General features: G+C 37.8%; 1 protein-coding gene across 1 annotated transcript in view; it reads right to left on the reverse strand.

The window, feature by feature from the left end:
- RAD51C (RAD51 paralog C) overlaps positions 1-18,916 on the reverse strand; it is a 36,351-nt gene extending 17,435 nt beyond the window's left edge. Inside the window, exons 1-5 of the mRNA XM_047080962.1 lie at positions 18,752-18,916; positions 15,730-15,988; positions 14,963-15,129; positions 13,662-13,795; positions 3,020-3,151 (exon numbers count right to left, since the gene is read on the reverse strand). Coding sequence (XP_046936918.1) covers positions 3,020-3,151; positions 13,662-13,795; positions 14,963-15,129; positions 15,730-15,988; positions 18,752-18,869 — 810 coding nt within the window. The 5' untranslated portion in view covers positions 18,870-18,916. The remainder of the gene's footprint in view (positions 1-3,019; positions 3,152-13,661; positions 13,796-14,962; positions 15,130-15,729; positions 15,989-18,751) is intronic.
- Between the last annotated feature and the right edge of the window lie 406 nt (positions 18,917-19,322).

Consider the following 19,322-nt stretch of genomic DNA (forward strand, 5'->3'; position numbering starts at 1 on the left):
TTGATCCTTTCAGATCTTTTTGTCCATGTAAATATAAATGCACATATATAATTTTTATTTTTCTCAAAAGTGGGATCACATAAAATATATTATAACGTGACTTGAATGTTTTCACTTAATCATATATCTGGATATATCTTGTTCTGTGCTAGTATGTCTACATTTACATTACTCTACTACATTACATTATATATTTATATTACTCTTCTTAAGCACTGCATAGTATTCCACTGTTTAGATTATTTAATCAGAAAATCAAAAATATTTCTGTTAAAAAAACAAAAATAAAAAACCCTAAGGAACTATGCAACCCAATAGTCTTGAGTGCCCCCTACTGCGCGCTCTTCACTGATATTAACAGAATGCTAAATTACAAATTAATGACAATAATTCAAACACAGGACACTATGCTTTTTGGTATATGGCAAAAAAAATTAATAAAAACTCCAAAAAAAAAAGATGTTTTGAAATGATTTCATCAAGGAGTTCTTTATCTACTTGCATCATGGATATGTGCTAAAGACTCTCTAATTAGGGTAAGTACAAAAAAATTAAGCAGTTTACTCTTTTCCCATCTCCCTCCTGGACAAGTGTGTGTATTTGTGTGAGAAAGTGGCATGGGGTTGCAGAAGTAGAAAGTGATGGCAAATAAAAAAAAAAAAAAAAGACTCCTTTTTATGTCTTCACTTCTGAACTTATGTTTGTCTAACCTCATATTTGAAATCTAGAAGAGTTAGCTCCATCTCCAATCATCCAGGTTATTCACACTACGTAAATTTTCTATTGGTCTGGGTCTGTGATTATACAACACGTACTAATAAAAAGGCCCAGAGTAAAAGAAAACTGGGGATGTTGAAAGAGCTTACCTGAAAAACATCAAGCATATTTATTTAAAAATATTTTTTTTAGGGGTGCCTGGGTGGCTTGGTCAGTTAAATGTCCAACGGGCTCAGGTCATGATCTCACAGTTTGTGAGCTCAAGCCCCACGTCAGGCTCTGTGCTGACAGCCCGGAGCCTGGAGCCTGCTTCAGATTCTGTGTCTCCCTCTCTCAGCCCCTCCCCCACTCATGCTCTGTCTCTCAAAAAAACATTTTTTTATATGTTTATTTTTTTGAGAGAGAGAGAGAGAAGACGGGGGGGGGTGGGGGGGGGACAGAGGATTCGAAGAGGGCTCTGCACTGACAGCAGCAAGCCTGATGCAGGGCTCGAACTCATGAACCATGAGATTCTGACCTGAACTGAAGTTGGACATTCAACTGACTCAGCCACTCAGCTGCCTCCCAAAAAATCAAGTATATTTAGACAAGAAAAACCCAACATTGCAATTACCAAAGGTAGTATTTCTTTATCAAACAAGTCCATTTTAAAACATGGCATCTTCAAGACAGTATGGTACTGGCACAAAAGCAGGCACTCAGATCAATGGAACAGAATAGAGAACCCAGAAATTGACCCACAAACGTATGGCCAACTAATCTTTGACAAAGCAGGAAAGAATATCCAATGGAATAAAGATAGTCTCTTCAGCAAGTGGTGCTGGGAAAACTGGACAGCAACATGCAGAAAATGAACCTGGAACACTTTCTTACACCATACACAAAAATAAACTGAAAATGGGTGAAAGATCTAAATGTAAGATAGGAAGCCATCAAAATCCTAGAGGAGAAGGCAGGCAAAAACCTTTTGACCTCAGCTGCAACTTTACTCAACACGTCTCTGGAGGCAAGGGACACAAAAGCAAAATGAACTCTTGGGACCTCATCAAAATAAAAAGCTTCTGCACAGTGAAGGAAACAATCAGCAAAACTAAAAGGCAATCGATGGAATGGGAGAAGATATTTGCAGATGATATATCAGATAAAGGGTTAGTATCCAAAATCTAGAAAGAACTTATCAAACTCAACACCCAAAAAACAAATAATCCAGTGAAGAAATGGGCAAAAGACATGAATAAACACTTCTCCAAAGATGACATCCAGATGGCCAACCGACACATGAAAAAATGCTCCACATCACTCATCATCAGGAGAATACAAATCAAAACCACAATGAGATACCACCTCACACCTGTCAGAATGGCTAACATTAACCACTCAGGCAACAACAGATGTTGGCAAGGATGTGGAGAAAAAGGATCTCTTTTGCATTGTTGGTAGCAATGCAAGCTGGTGCAGCCACTCTGGAAAACAGTATGGAGGTTCCTCAAAAAACTAAAAATAGAACTACCCTATGGACCCAGCAATTGCACTACTAGGCATTTATCCATGGGATACAGGTGTGGTGTTTTGAAGGGACACATGCACCCCCATGTTTATAGCAGCACCATCGACAATAGCCAAAGTATGGAAAGAGCCCAAATGTCCATCGATGGATGAATGGATAAAGAAGATGTGGTATATATATACAATGGATTATTACTCGGCAAACAAAAAGAATGAAAGCTTGCCATTTGCAACTACGGGGATGGAACTGGAGGGTATTATGTTAAGTGAAATTAGTTAGAGAAAGACAAATATATGACTTCACTCATATAAGGACTTTAAGAGACAAAACAGATGAACACAAGGGAAGGGAAGCAAAAATAATATAAAAACAGGGAGGGGGACAAAACCATAAGAGACTCTTAAATATGGAGAACAAACAGAGGGTTACTGGAGGGATTGTGGGGGGGGTGGGTGGGCTAAATGGGTAAGGGGCATTAAGGGATCTATTCCTGAAATCATAGCACTATATGCTAACTAACTTGGATGTAAATTTAAAAAATAAAACAAAAATAAATAAATAATAAATAAATAAAAATAAAATACAGCATCTTGATTATGCTTATTATTCTCTAGGAAAACTGATAGAAACATTTATGTCTAGAATTAATTTTTTCCAGAAATCAAACCAAAACTACATTCAAAACTGTGTCTGCATTATTTGCTTTTAGTCAAATTCTATTTTGCTATTTCTAGACATTACTATGTTATACAATCTTGACTTCATTATAAAGTTCTCTTGACTAATAATACTTACAGCTAATCTGTGGTTATTTGCAAGGCTGATCATTTGCTGGGCTAGACCATTTAGTAATCGACTACGAAGGGAGAGGTCATCTAGGTCATGACGAAAAGGAAAAGCAATACCATCCACTATCACTAATCGAACCTAAATGTGGAAGAGATAAGGATATTAGGTTTGGTGTTAAAATTTTAAAAATGACATCCAAAAAGCATAGTTCATTGCAGGAAAAAAATTCTTCTATTTCTATTTTTAACTCTCCAAAAGCTTTATTTTGGAGAGTTATAAATCTATTCACCCAATGCTTTCTGCATTAATCATTGAAAGTTAAAATGTACTCTGGTATGATAATTTATCAACTTGGGGCACATGGGCAGCTCAGTCAGTTAAGTATCCAACTGGATTTTAGCTCAGGTCATAATCTCATGGTTTGCAAGTCTGAGCCCCACACTGAGCGTGGAGCCTGCTTAAGATTGAGTTCAGAGTCCTGGGTCTCACTGCCCCACCCCATGCTCATGCTCTCATGTGCATGCTCTCTCTCTTTCAAAAATAAATAAACTTTAAAAACAAAAGATAATTTATCAATTTAAAAAGGTAATTCAACAAAAGAAAAAGAAACAATTTTCTTATACTTTGCCACTATAACACAATCGTTACAGAGGCATTTTACACTGATAAAAAGCACTTCTAAAGTCTTAGTAAAACAAATTCTTCGATTCAATGTCATTTTACCTTCAAGATTTTTTGGTTAAAAAAATCATCAAATATTAAATTATTATACCTTCTTCAAAACCTAATTCTTAGCATACTTTCTCCCCTTAATTTAAATATACTATAAGGCAATTAATCATTACAGAATCTGTTATAATATAGAATTCAGCATGAGACAGGTTTGTGTTGAAGTTCTAATCAAGAAGGTTCACTTATAGATGATAAATATTTTCATCATGACAGTTACAATATAGTCCAAGATCTAAAATCCAAGAACAAACAGAATTTGCGAACTAATCCAAATATAAACAAGTTTTAAAAACCTGTAAGATTATATATTTTTCTATCTAACAAGGATTACACTAAAGAAGAGAATTTGATAAAGCCATGTGTAAGGAAGCCATTTTTATCTTTTATTTAGAGTATTCATCCTTTCATTCAGCAAATATTTATTGATACCTACTATATGTTAGTCACTGTTCCAGGCAGTGGGGAACAAGAGACAAGGTCCCTGTTCTCTTGGAGTTTATGGTCTAGTGGAGTAAAGGACAATTAACATGCAAGCAAATACATGAATAATTTCTGATAATACTAGGAGTTATGAAGAAACTACACTGGATGAAATGATGATGAATAAGTAGGTGATAAAGTAGAGGGAAGTTAACTCAGACCAGATGTGAGAGAAGGCATCAATGAAACAGGAGGCAACAGAACTGAGTCCTGGATAAGAACCTCCAGGCGGGAAAGACAGCCCACATATAAAGACATACACACATACCTTTGTGTATGGTGACAGATGGTAACTAGACATATTGTGGGGATTATTTCATAATGTGTAAAAATACCAAAATACTATAATGCACACCTGTAACTAACAGGATATTTTACATTAATTATACTTCAATTTAAAAAATATGCCTTTGTTGTTTCATTTTCATCACACTTGTTAACATAAGCAAAAATATCAATCAGCATTCATGTTAAAATAGTACTTGTTCACCACGAGGTTAGCAACTTCTTTTGAACTGGATAGCAATCAAATGCTAATTGGTAGTGTGATTTTGCCAAACAATTCCATAGGTTAGATAAGGATACATAAGTTTAGCAAAATTAAAATAACGAAAAACCTCATATGTTGGTGGTAAGAATGTAAAATGGTTCAGCAACTATGAAGAAACAGTTCGGTGGTTCCTCAAAAAATTAAACACAGGGGGCACCTGGGTGGCTCAGTCGGTTGGGAGGCCGACTTCGGCTCAGGTCATGATCTCGCGGTCTGTGAGTTCGAGCCCCACGTGGGGCTCTGTGCTGACAGCTCAGAGCCTGGAGCCTGTTTCGGATTCTGTGTCTCCCTCTCTCTGCCCCTTCCCCGTTCATGCTCTGTCTCTCTCTGTCTCGAAAATAAATAAACGTGGGGCGCCTGGGTGGCGCAGTCGGTTAAGCGTCCGACTTCAGCCAGGTCACGATCTCGCAGTCTGTGAGTTCGAGCCCCGCGTCGGGCTCTGGGCTGATGGCTCGGAGCCTGGAGCCTGTTTCCGATTCTGTGTCTCCCTCTCTCTCTGCCCCTCCCCCGTTCATGCTCTGTCTCTCTCTGTCCCAAAAATAAATAAACGTTGAAAAAAAAAAAATTAAAAAAAAAAAAAAGAAAATAAACGTTATAAAAAAAAAAATTAAAAAAAAAATTAAACACAGTATTACCACATGACCCAGCAATTTCATTTCTAGATATATGCCCCAAAAAACTGAAAACTGGTACCAAAAAAAAAAAAAAGTATGGATATACATGTTCATAGCAGCACAATTTACAATAATCAAAAGGTAGAAACTGCCCAAATGTCCACCAACAGATAAAAGGATAAACAGATTGTGGTGTATACATACAGCAGAATATTACTCCACCATGAAAAGGAATGAAGTACAGATACATGCTACAAAGCAGATGAACTTTGAACCTATTATGCTAAGTGAAAAAGCCAGACCAAAAAGATCATGTATCATATGATTCCATTTTATATGCAATATCCAAAATAGGTAAATCGATAGAGACAGAACACAGATTGGTGGTTGCCAGGGTCTTTGCAGGGGGAGAGGAAAGGGAGCAACTCTTTAATGAGTTTCCTTTTAGGGTAGTAAAAATGTTTTGGAACTAGATACAAGTAGTGGTTGACAACATTGTGAATGTCCTAACTGCACTGAATTGTTCACTTTTATTATTTTTATTTATTTATTTATTTTTAGAAAGAGAGAAAGAGCAGGGGAGAGAGGCAGAAGGAGAGAGAAAAAGAATCCCAAGCAGGCTCCATGCTCAGCATGGAGCCCAATGCGAGGTTCGATCACACAACTCTGGGATCATGACCTGAAGCCAAAATCAAGAGTTGGATGCTCAACCAACTGAGCCATTTTTTTATTTATTTTTTTTTTAATTTTTTTTTTCAACGTTTATTTATTTTTGGGACAGAGAGAGACAGAGCACAAATGGGGGAGGGGCAGAGAGAGAGGGAGACACAGAACCGGAAACAGGCTCCAGGCTCTGAGCCATCAGCCCAGAGCCCGACGCGGGGCTTGAACTCCCGGACCACGAGATCGTGACCTGGCTGAAGTCGGACGCTTAACCGACTGCGCCACCCAGGTGCCCCAATGAATTGTTCACTTTTAAATGGTGAATTTTATTATGTGAAATTAACCTCCATAAAAAAATCAAATCAATGAAAGCTTTCTGTAAGACTTAGTTGGCTACAGATTTACAATAAAGAGTACCATTTGGGGGAACCTGCCTGGCTGAGTTGGAAGAGCATGCAACTCCTGATCTCCAGATTATGAGTTTGAGCCCCCCACTGGGTGTAGAGATTACTTAAATAAGTAAAACTGAAAAAAAAAAAAAAGACTATTCTACATTTTATTATTATTTATAAATGGTGTACTACACATCCTTTATATCAGCAACTTTATAATAAACATGTATGCATATATGTGCATACATTTTCTTTCCTGGAAAGCCAGGCACTAAACATTTACCAGCATACCAATGGAGAGGTAAAAATGAGATTTTACACACACACACACACACACACACACAGACACACACACGCATGTTTGTGTGTATTTATTCATTTACTCATTCATTCATTGGTTCTCAAAGGCCAGAAAGTGATAGGATAACATATACAAATTGCTGAAAGAAAAAATACTGCCAACCAAGAACTGTGAATTTGGCGAAAGTATTCTTCAAAAATGAAGCAGAAATTAAGATATTCCCAGATAAACAGAATTCATTGCTAGATCTATTCTACAAGAAATACTATACAGAGTCCTTCTGGCTGAAAATGAAAGAACACCAGACAGAAACTCAAATCCATATAGAAATAATATAAAAAAATAATTATAACTCTATGTTGACAGGCACACAATGTATAAAGAAGCAATTTGTGACAATGACAACATAAAGGGGGGGTAAATGGAGCTATACAGCAGCAAGATTTTTATATACTGTTGCAACTAATCTGGCATTAATTTAAACTAGACTGCTATGAATTAGGATGTTAATTATAATCCCCAGAGCAACTAAGAAAATAACTAAAAAATACATGATAAAAAAATGAGAAGGGAATCAACACGGTACACTGGAAAATATCTAACAAAAAAGAAGACAGTAATGGAGAATTTGAGAAATAAAATAGAAATGTTCCTCAACTCACAATGGGGTTACATCCCAATAAACCTATACCAAGTTGAAAATACTGTTAAGCCAAAAATGCATTTAATACACTTAACTTGCTGAACATCATAGCTTAGTCTAGCCTACCTTAAATGTGCTCAGAACACTTATATTAGCCTACAGTTGGCCAAAATTATCTAACACAAAGCTTATTTTACAGTAAAGCACTGAATATCTCATAATTTACTGAATACTATATTGAAATTGAAAAACAGAATGGTAATATGGGTATAGAATGGTTGTAAGCATATTGGTTGTTTACCCTTGTGATTGTATGCTGACTGAAAACTGTGGCTCACTGCCACTATCCAGCAACACAAGAGGGTATTGGACCAAGTATCACCAGCCCAGAAAAGATCAAAATTTGAGGTAGTTTTTACTGAATGTGTACCACTTCTGTACCATTGTAACAGAAAAAAAATTTTAAGTTGAACCACCCTAAGTCAGAGACTTAGGCACAGATTGGCAGATGGATTTTTAAAAAAATGATCTAACTACAGACTTTCTACAAAAGACTCACTTTAGATTCAAAAATACATATAAGTTAAAAGTGGAAGGATAGAAAAAGATATTGCCTGCAAACAGTAACCAAAAGAGAGCCGTAGCAGCTATACTAATATCAGACAAAAGAGACTTTAAGAGAAAACTTGTTACAAGAGACAAAGAAGAATAATGATAAATAATAATTTACATAAAATAATTGTATAATAATAAAAGAGTCAATTCATCAAGAAGATATAGCAATTATATACTGTGATGGCAACTGCAGAACCCTCTCCTCAGCTGCTCCCCAGCATCCTGACTTGCCTACCACCTGCCTACTTACCAATAAAGAAAAACTGACCTACTTTTTTAAAGAAAGAAACAATCATCAATACATATACACAATAGGGCTAACAACAGAACCTTAAAATATCTAAAGCAAAAACTGACAAAACTAAAGAAAGAAATGAGACAATTCTACAATAACAATTGGAGATTTCAACACCCTACATTCAGTGATGGAGAGAACTGGACAAAAGATAAACAAGGAAAGAAAAAACCTAACACTAGAAGCCAACTAAAATGAACATATAAATATATATAAAACGTTCCATTCAAACAGCAGAATGAATACACATTCTTCTAAAATGCACATGGAACATTCTCCTGGATAGACCTGGATGTTGGGTCACAAAATAAGTCTCAATAAATATAGAAAGATGGAATCACATAAAGTTACCTTCTCTAACCAGAATGGAATGGAATTAGAAACCAGCATCAGGGGTGCCTGGGTGGCTCAGTCAACTAGTGCCTGACTTCGGCTCAAGTCATGATCTCACAGCTCATTGGGTTCAAGCCCCACATCGGGCTCTGTGCTGACAGCTCAGAGCCTGGAGCCTGCTTCTGAGTCTGTGTGTGTGTGTGTGTGTGTGTGTGTGTGTGTGTCTGCCTCTCCCCCGCTCATGCTGTCTCCCTCTCTCTCAAAAATAAATAAACATTAAAATACAATTAAAAAAAAAAAAAGAAACCAACATCAGAAAGAAATTTGGAAAATTCACAGATATGTGGAAAATAAACAACACACTCTTTTTTTTTTTTAAGTAATCTCTACGGGCACCTGGGTGGCTCAGTCAGTTAAGCATCCAACTCTTGATTTCAGCTCAGGTCATGATCTCACATTTGCCAGGTGGAGCCCTGCATTGGACTCTGTGCTGACAGTGCAGAGCCTGCTTGAGATTCTTGCTCTCCCTCTCTCTCTGCTTCTCTACCGCTTGCGTGTGTGCTCGCTCTCTCTCTCAAAATAAATAAAAATGAAAAATAAATAAGTAATCTCTACATCCAACATGGGGCTCAAACTCATGACCCCAAGGTTAAAAGTCACATGCTCCACCAACTGAGCCAGCCAGGGGCCCCTATTTCCCCTTTTTGTATCTTCTATTATGTGTTGCATGGCATTAACTGGTCTGATGTATATTTATAGATCAACCTGTATTTCAGGCATGCTACCCCCAAATTTGGCACCTTGGCATACTGAATATCTTAAGTTGAAGTATGAGAAAACAGAAGCAGGAAGCAGAAGCAGGAAGGTCAAACAGAAGTAGGAAGGTCACTTTGACCTCCTACTCTCTCCCTTCTTCCCTGAAAGGAGATAAATCTCCTGTATGAAAGGTATCAGAAGAAAAGGAGATGTCCTTATCACCAGAGACAGGGTATTTAGGGCTGAGAAGGCATATAAACAAACCTTGTTAAACTAATTTTTTTAATGTTTATTTCATTTCTGAGAGAGAGAGAGAGAGGGGGGGGGAACGTGAGTGGGGGAAGGGTGTGTGGGGGGAACAGAGGATCTGAATGGGGCTCTGCACTGACAACAGTGAACCTGATGTGGGACTCAAACTCATGAACCTTGAGATCATGACCTGAGCTAAAGTCAGATGCTCAACAGACTGAACCACCCAGGTGCCCCTGTTAAACTAATTCTTATTTTCAAAATTATTTCTTCACAAATTACCACCTCTAGCCCAAATCCCTTCATCAATTCTTCACACATTTACATGTTTTTGCCTAAAAGGTATAAAAGTTTCTTGTTCTGGTCATTTCTTTGGGTTGTCTTGTAGAAGGCTGCCATGTACACATAAAAATTCAGTAAAATTTGTGTGCTTTTCTCCTGTTATGCTGCCTTTGTCGTTTTTTTCAGATCCATCCATGGACTTTCAGAGGGTTGAAGAAAACTTCTTCCTCCCCTACTTAGAGAAGTAAATTTTCATGATCATCGATTTGGCAATAGATTCTTATACATGACACCAAAAACCTAACAACAACTAATAAATAATTGGACTTCACTAAAATTTAACACTTTTGTGTATCAAAGAGCACTATCAAGGGACACCCGGGTGGCTCAGTCAGTTGAGTGTCCGACTCTTGATTTCTCTCTGGTCACAATCTCAAGGTACGCAGGACTGAGCCCTGTGTCAGGCTCCGTGCTGACAGTGTGGAGTCTGCTTGGGATTCTCTCTCTCCCTCTCTCTCTCTGCCACCCCCTGCCCCTGCTGTCTCTCTCCCTCAAAAAAATAAAAATAAACTTAAAAAAAAAAGGCACTATCAAGAAAGTGAAAAGAAAATTCACAGAATGGAGAAAGGATATTTACAGGAAAGATAAACGGGCCCTTAGAAGAATAGGCAGGAAATCTAATAGATTATGAAAATGTCTATTTTGGTGAAAGTTCCATATAAACTGAGAAGAACATGTATTCTGCTGTTGTTGAAGCAGTCTACGGATATCCACTATATTCAATTGACTGATGGTGTTATTGAGTTCATCTATGTCTTTACTGGTTTTCCGTCCATTTCTAGGAGGTGCTGAAGTCTCCAAATATAATAGTGAAGTCATCTATTTCTCCTTGCACTTCTATCAGTTTTTGCCTCATGTAGTTTGATGTTCTGTTGTCAGACACATACATGTTAGAAACTGTTATGTCTTTTTGGGGAACTGACCGTTTTATCATTATGTAATGTCCCTCTGTATCCCTCATAACTTTCCTTGGTTTGACGTCTGTTCTCTAAAATAAATACAGCTGGGGCGCCTGGGTGGCGCAGTCGGTTAAGCGTCCGACTTCAGCCAGGTCACGATCTCACGGTCTGTGAGTTCGAGCCCCGCGTCGGGCTCTGGGCTGATGGCTCGGAGCCTGGAGCCTGTTTCCGATGCTGTGTCTCCCTCTCTCTCTGCCCCTCCCCCGTTCATGCTCTGTCTCTGTCTGTCCCAAAAATAAATAAAAACGTTGAAAAAAAAAAAAAAATTTTCAAAAAAAAAAAAAAAAAAAAAAAAAAAAAAAAAAAAAAAAAAAATAAAATAAATACAGCTACTCTTGCTTTCTTTTGATTAGTGTTGGCATGATAGATCTTTCTCTGATCATTTACTTTTAATCTACAAGTATCTTTATATCTAAAATGTTTTTTTTAAGATTTTATTTTTTTTAAGTAATCTCTACACCCAACATGGGGCTCAAATGCACAACCCCAAGATCAGAAGTCACAAGCTCCAGTGACCGAGCCAGCAAGGCAATCCTAAAGTGGGCTTCTTGTAGTCAACATATAGTTCAGTCTTGTTTTTTTGATCCACTGGTACAACCTTTTTAAAGGGCAATTTGTGTAAAAAAAAAAAAAAAAAAAAAAAAAAAATATTCTGGGGCACCAGAAAATAAAATGTCGGACTTGATCTCAGCTCAGGTCTTGATTCAAGCCCCACGTTAGGCTCCATGCTGGGCGTGGAGTCTTCTTAAGAATAAAAAAAAATTTTTTTTAACTAAAAAAGTTATTCTGACGCTTGTTAAAACAGTAATGAAGAATTTATTCAAGAAGATATCAACAGGGTGGCGCCTGGGTGGCTCGATCAGTTAAGTATCTCACTCTTGGTTTCAGCTCAGGTCATGATCTCATGGTCTTGAGATCGAGCCCTGCTCTGAGTTGGCAGTGTGGAGCCTACTTAGGATTCTTTCTCTCCCCTGTCTGTCCCTCCCCCACTTGTGCTCTCTCTCGAAATAAACATTTAAAATTTTTGAAAAATTTAGCAATAGGGGTTTTGCAACAGGAGAGAGAGAGACTGGGTTTAAACCCAAATACAACAAGGACAAGTGGGGATTTATAGCCAAGAACAGGGTGAGTGTCAGAAAATGGAAAATTACTAAGAGGAGACATCAGGGGTAGGATTCTTGTTAAAGTGACCTAACACAATTCTTGCTACAGGCAGACCAAAGACATATACATCAAAAGTGCGGAATGAGGAACTTGAGATACCAAGGTTGATCAGGTATGAAGGGTAGGAGAGTCTAATTTACAGGATTCTTTATTATTGTACCCCTATATTCACAGCAGGATTATTCACAGTAATGAACTGGATTAGTCAGGCCTAAGACAAGATGTGGATGAAGTTCAAGGCCTATTGAAAAAGAAGGCTCAGAGGAGGCTGACTAAAGTTTGGTCAAAGAGAATCTTTCTCATGCGTAATATTTATCAAAATTAAATATGCGTATACTCTTTAATGTAATTCTAATACTTAGAATTTATCCTATAAACATACTTACAAATGTATCCCAAGATGGTATGTATAAGGATTATCTTCAAACAATTATTAATAATAGCATCTAAAAGATCACCAATAATAGGATTGGTTAAATAAATTAAGGTACTTAATTTTTCCCCAATTTTTTTTATATAGTAAAATACAAATATTCGTCTTGTAAAACTGAAACTCTATACCCATTAAACAATAACTGCCCATTCTCCTCTTCCCCCTAGGCCCTAATAACTACCATTCTACTTTATGTCTCCATGAGTTTGACTACTCTTGACACCACATATAAGTAGAATACAGCATATCTTTTTTTTTTTTTGTGACTGGCTTATTTCACCAACAAAATCAACATTTCAACATAACGTCCACAAGATTCATCCAAGTTGTAGCATATGTCAAAATTAGATTGTATATATATACCACATTTTGCTGATCTATTCATCCATCAATGGACACTTGGGTTGCTACCATGTTTTAGGTAATATTAATATTGTTGCTATGGACACAGGTGTATAAATATCTCTTCAAGACCCTGCTTTCAATCCTTTTGGTTATATACACAGAAGTGGAATTGCTGGGTCAAATGGTAATTCTATTTTCAATTTTTGAGGAATTGCCATACTGTTTTCTGAGGCAATTGTATCATTTTATGTTCCCACCAAGAGCAAAAAGTACCTTCTTAAAATGAAATAATATGTAGCTACAAAAAGAATGAGGTCTATCCACATGTGGTGATATAGAAAGATAGGCAAAACTCTCAACCAAAATGGAAGGTGCAGAACCATATTACAGTCTTATCCCATTAACAAATATTAAAATACTGCAAAATACATAAAAAATTTTTTGGGAAGACACAAAAAACAATAGTGGTCAACTTTAGGGAGAGGTATTAGGAAACAATAGAAGGGTAGCTTTATTTTCCATTTTATACCTTTCTACAGAGTTTGTTAGAAACTATTCCACCATTACTGGAGGCAGAACCTATTTCTATATTATTTCAATTTCTTACTTTGGGCATAAAATATATATATGCTAAATATATGAAAATACAAATAAACTGTAGAACAAGGAAGAGATTTTTGAATGGGCTTATGCCACTATACTATTTACTTATTTTTCATGTTACTCAAACACCTCCAAAGATACTCCAAAGGTTAACTATATTTCAATAGTTTGAGCCATACCTTTGAGTGTTCTGAAAGGAAGTCTGGGAGGAGATAAACTTGTGCCAATAGCTCTGTGTAGTCACGACAACGAAAATAGTAAATATGGGAAAGAATATTTTCAAGAGTGAAATCCTCCAAAGCTTTTGGGTGCTCTAAAATAAACAAAACAATCTTAAAATAATTAGTTTTATTTGTTTTGATATATTGGTGATAGTAGGAAAACAATACCTTTGAAAAACAAAATGCTTCACCGTGAATAACAAACTCTCCACTTGAATTGAAAGATAACAAAATTGTAACAAAATTACTATAAACTATCATTGCATAATTCCTGGCCTCTTATTTTCACCTTCTCCACTGTTTCCTTACACACTAGGCTATTGAGAAACTGTTTATACACATATACAACTACAGTCTTAATGCCTGCCTTTTCGTATTTCTAGTTATTACTTTCATTGAATAGAAGTAACATAACGGAATTTCTCTTTGTTTTTTTCATATGACTGCAAATTAAGGGGTGCCTGGGTGGCTCAGCTGGTTAAGCGACCAACTCTTGATTTCAGCTCAGGTCATGATCTCACAGTTGGTGAGATGGAGCCTGCTTGGGATTCTGTCTCTGTCTCTGCCTCTCCCCTGCTCACGCTTTCTTTCTCTCAATCTCTCTCTCTCTCCCTCTCTCTAAATAAATAAATAAATAAATAAATATTTTTTAAAAAGTCAGATGCTTAACCGACTGAACCACCCAGGTATCCCATCTTTAAATGTTTTTTAAAAAATCAAACACTCTTTCTACATCACAAGCTAAAAAAAAACTTCCCAAACACTTTAATGATACAATTAAACAGCCATGAAGTCAATTACATTCTACTCAGAGCCCCCTAAAGTCAATCAGCTTAATATTCCAAACATTTCCAACATGGTTTTTCAAAGCTACCTTTGGTTTATTAAAAAAGCCAGTATGGCAGTCAATATAAACTGAATGCATTGAATATACTGAATGCACTGGGACAACATTTACTTACATTAAGTGTCCAACAACACTAATTTACACCTGGCAGGTCAGAGCATGATGATTTGAAATCATACACTGAAATACACACACAAGTTATGTGGCCCAGAAGCAAGGGTCATAAAAGGAAAAGAAAAAGCCAGTCTAGGTTGTGGCATTTCTAATTCTGTAAAAGAGATCTGAAGGTTGAACACTAAGACACTGTCAAGTCATTAAGCTTCATTCTAAATGGTTTCTTGCTGAGGCCTGAAAGGTACAATTGCAAATTACTTTTATTATACAGAAGAAAGAGGATCACTTGCTAACTTACCCTCTCCCATATGTGCTTCTGCTATAAGGTGAAGGTGCTGAATGCAGGCAGTAGCAAGGTCTACCACTCTATCAACCATAAAACTTCCTTCAGTATCAATAAAAACTGCTTCACCTTCCACTCCTCCAAAACAGTCTGGTATCTGCACATCTACTGCCAACTGCATACTGTCAAGAGAAAGCTGAATGACCAAATCATAATCATCATCATAATCATAATCCTCTAAGGCAATGGTTTTCAATGCCACATCACCATCCATTAGGTACCACCATTAGGCTACAGATGTGGCTAACTCTCTGCTCCAAATATATGTATATCAATTGATATCTGGATTAGTGGGGCAGGGGGTGTACTCATAAAACCATGACTAAGGATTTTTTCGTGGTTTTTAGGCCTCTGGGAAGAAAACCCTTTCTTATACATAAATGTACTTTCAAATATTTGACTTTCAAATATACTCCCAGGAATTAATTATATAATAAAATAGAAGACTGCCTATTTACCCTAATGAACACATTACAATGCTGCAAAAGAAACGTTTTTGGATGTCAAAATAATCCATATCAATTTATCAAAATGGGGTGCTGATGTAACACAAATGGCAAATTGATTTTTGTCTGATGCATGTACACACACACACACACACAAAATTAAGAGCACATACATGTCATTTTTGGTCTCCTGAATATAGACCCACAGCACCATATTCTATTACTTACATAAAATGTTATTAAGCCTACCCTTAAGAGGGGAACATTTAACTTTACCATAATTGTGTTTTTCCAACACCTGGTACTCCACAAATTTCTGTTGTTTTGGTTAAGGGTATTCCACCCCCAAGAATATTATCTAGTGCTGAACAGAAGGTAATTATGAAGCTCTGGGTATGCTCCTGCTCAAGAAGTTCCAGTGCTGTACACTTCTTGCCTGACTCAGCTACAGCAGCATCTCTTGGTTTATTTGTGAGACATTCTCTTCTTATAATTTGCAGAGTTTCTAATGCTTCCTCTTTAGATATCCCAACTTCTGAAAGTAAAATAAGGAAAAAAAAAACCAAAACACCCTGATTTTAGAAATTTAAAAGTCTAACATGTTATTGCATTGTCTTCATTAATTCTAATTTTACATAATAAGAGGGATGCCAAGAGTAAAGAAACATAAAAACGTAACATTCCACTAACTATTGAATTTTTCAAGTTAATAAAGGCAAGTATCTGTATTTTTTACTCTTTACTTTATGATTTACTTATTTCCTCAAAAATAGAATTCAGAAACCTAAACCTTTAAAGCATTTGAATACTTACAAGAGTATCTAGAGGTAGAAATAAAAATGTACCCACAGTCCCTTTTGGTCCCATGAAGTCATAGTTATCTTGCTCTAATAAGGTATCTAAATTATTTTCAGAAGAGAACAAAATGGCCTCCAACTGCCTAAAACAAGATTTAACTTTAAGAAGTATATGTGCATTGGGTGCCTGGGTGGCTCAGTCAGTTGGGCGTCGGACTTTGGCTCAGGTCATGATCTCACAGTTCATGGGTTCGAACCCCACGTCAGGCTCTGTGCTGACAGCTCAGAGCCTGGAGCCTGTTTCAGATTCTGTCTCCCTCTCTCTCTGACCCTCCCCTGTTCAGGCTCTGTCTCTGTCTCAAGAATAAATAAACATTAAAGAAAAAAAAATTGAAAAAAAAAAAAAAAGAAGTATATGTGCATGTATTATTCATAATAAAAATTTTTATGGAAACACTGTCATGAAAAATTCATATATCACTTCAAAATTATTTACTGAGAATAATTTTAATGCACAAATATTTTAAACAATACACTCATGCTTCCTTATCTACACAATTTCATTCCTATCAGACAATATGGCTTAAGGAAATGGCAATTACAAAAGAAGCTGCTGGGGCATCTGGGTGGCTCAGTCAGTTAAGCACCAGATTTCAGCTGACGTCATGATCTCATGCCTTGTGAGTTCAAGCCCGACATCGGGCTCACTGCTGTCACTGTGGAGCCCGCTTTGGATCCTCTGTCCTTCTCTTTTTCTCTCTCTCTCTTCCTCTCTGCTCCTTTGCTCATGGTCTCTCTCTCAAAAAGGAATAAACAGGGGCACCTGTGTGGCTCAGGCAGTTAAGCTTCCGAATTTGGCGCAGGTCATGGTCTCACGGTTCATGAGTTCAAGCCCCGCATCGGGCTCTGCACTGACAGCTCTCTCTGCCCCTCCCCTGCTCACACTCTGTCTCTTTCTCTCTGCCCCTCCCCTGCTTGCACTCTCTCTCTCTATCAAAAATAAACATTAAAAAAAATTTTTTAAAGGAATAAACATTAAAAAAGCAAAAACAAGCTGCTAATGAAAGAAATAATGGTGAAGGTGACATCACTTATGAATTTGATATGTCAGTGCTTGATTTAGTTAGGATATGAATGTAAATTTGGTGCTAACAAAAGACAACAATGGTGATAAGGAAATGAAAATCATGCCCAACTAAAGAGTCTAAACTCTGGAGTCAGCTTTCTTGGGTTTGTAAACCCTGACTGAACCACTTACTATGTAGTTACTTAGTATGGGCAAGTTACTTTTTTTGCCTCAGATTTTTTCTTTTGTAAAACGCTCTTAATTTTTTTTTTTTGTTAATGCTTATTCATTTTTGAAAGAGACAGAACACAAGCAGGGGTGGGGCGGAGAGAGAGGGAGACACAGAATCTGAAGCAGGCTCCAGGCTCTGAGCTGTCAGCACAGAGCCCCACGCGGGGCTCGAACTCACCAACTGAGAGATCATGACCTGAGCCGAAGTCGGACGCTCAACCGACTGAGCCACCCAGGCGCCCCATCAGATTTTTTCTTTTGTGAAACGGGAATAACACAATACATGTTGAAAAGTTTGATAGAATACAGAAGCCATCCAAAATGCTCAATAACTGTTAGCTATTATCATGCAGATTCTCTCATTTCTTTTTTGTAAAATCAATATATTGAAAGAGCCCATTAAAATTTGGGAGGCAATGTGCAGCTTAAATTTAAAAGTTAACTTGGGTCTACATTTATTCTTGAATGACAAGTTGAAACTTCCTTATTTTCCATTGTTGAGGGCCAGGATTTAAAATTTTTTTCTATCTTAAGAGACAGTTCTGAGCACACCATAATATAGCATGTGGAGTGGGACTGACAGCATACAGCTTCATTTTTGTATACCTCATGACACAGTGGTTCCCACCAATGTATCATTTACAGTGTTCTGGAATAAGAGGTTTGGGGGGGCGTTTTGTTTTGTTTTCCAGTGAATGACATAAAAGAAGCAATGTCTTCTTTGTATTGCTTTCTCCAGGTTCTGGGGATTCTGCTCCCTTTCTCGCTCAGTGTCTAAAATCCTCTCAAGAATCCTCCATTTCTCAAATGTAATCCCCTGCCCCTTGGATTTTGGAACAGCGAAAACTAGATAAGCTGTCTGGGTACCAATCCTGGCTCCACGATATCCTAGCCCAGTCATCATAAAAAATTACTTAACCTCTCAAGCATCTGTTCCTTCATCAACATATTGTACATAATAATCCACGTTAAAAGGGCTCTTCTTGAGTAATAAATGAGATAATGAATAAATGTTTTCAAGGCCACAGTTCTAACCGTTCAAACCATGTTTAACTGGAGTCAAGGAGCGGTTTCACCTTACAAACGCAGCGTTGGGCGGAGGAAACTGACGGACACTGGGCTGAAGCCTGAAGGCGGAAGAACCGAGATGGAGGCGGCACAGACGGGGGTCCATGTACCTCAACTCGCCATCAGGAGTCATTACCTTTGCTGAGCTCGGATGGTTTCATCTCTAGGAGTTCCTCAGCAGTCTGGAAACCTGCAGACACCAGCTTCACCCGCACCGCTGGGGACAGCGGGAAACTCACTAAATCCCGCTGCATTTCAAAGCCCGACACCCACGCGCGCAGCGGCGCCAACCCAAAGTTGCTAAACCCCTGCCACAGCGCCGCACGCTCGCGCCGGCCCGCGCCGTGTGACGTCACGCGTAAGCGGAAGGGGCGGGGTCTGCGGCCTGACTGCTCGAGGCCTAGGACTTGGCCTTACTGAGGAGGAATGACGGGTTTTCAAGCACCCGCACCATTTTAGTCGTGGTTCTTCCAAATCCCATCATGTAGGGTTTTCCCATAAAATGCACATCCTGACAGTAAAAAGATGGATGAAGACCGCAAGACAGAGACCAGGCCCTACACACGACATCTCACCTCAGCCCTGCCCCTTGAGTGGAAACCTCAGAGTTATTAATAGGAATGAGCTCCCTGAATGGGGGTAACGCACACCCTGGCTAGTTACCGGTTTGGGATATAGAATGGCCATATAAGGATTAATTGGTGTTT

This window comes from Lynx rufus, unplaced genomic scaffold (assembly GCF_022079265.1).
Source record: "Lynx rufus isolate CCGP_SWC_20201006 ecotype Redwood Valley unplaced genomic scaffold, mLynRuf1.p SCAF_18, whole genome shotgun sequence".
Classification (NCBI taxonomy): domain Eukaryota; kingdom Metazoa; phylum Chordata; class Mammalia; order Carnivora; family Felidae; genus Lynx; species Lynx rufus.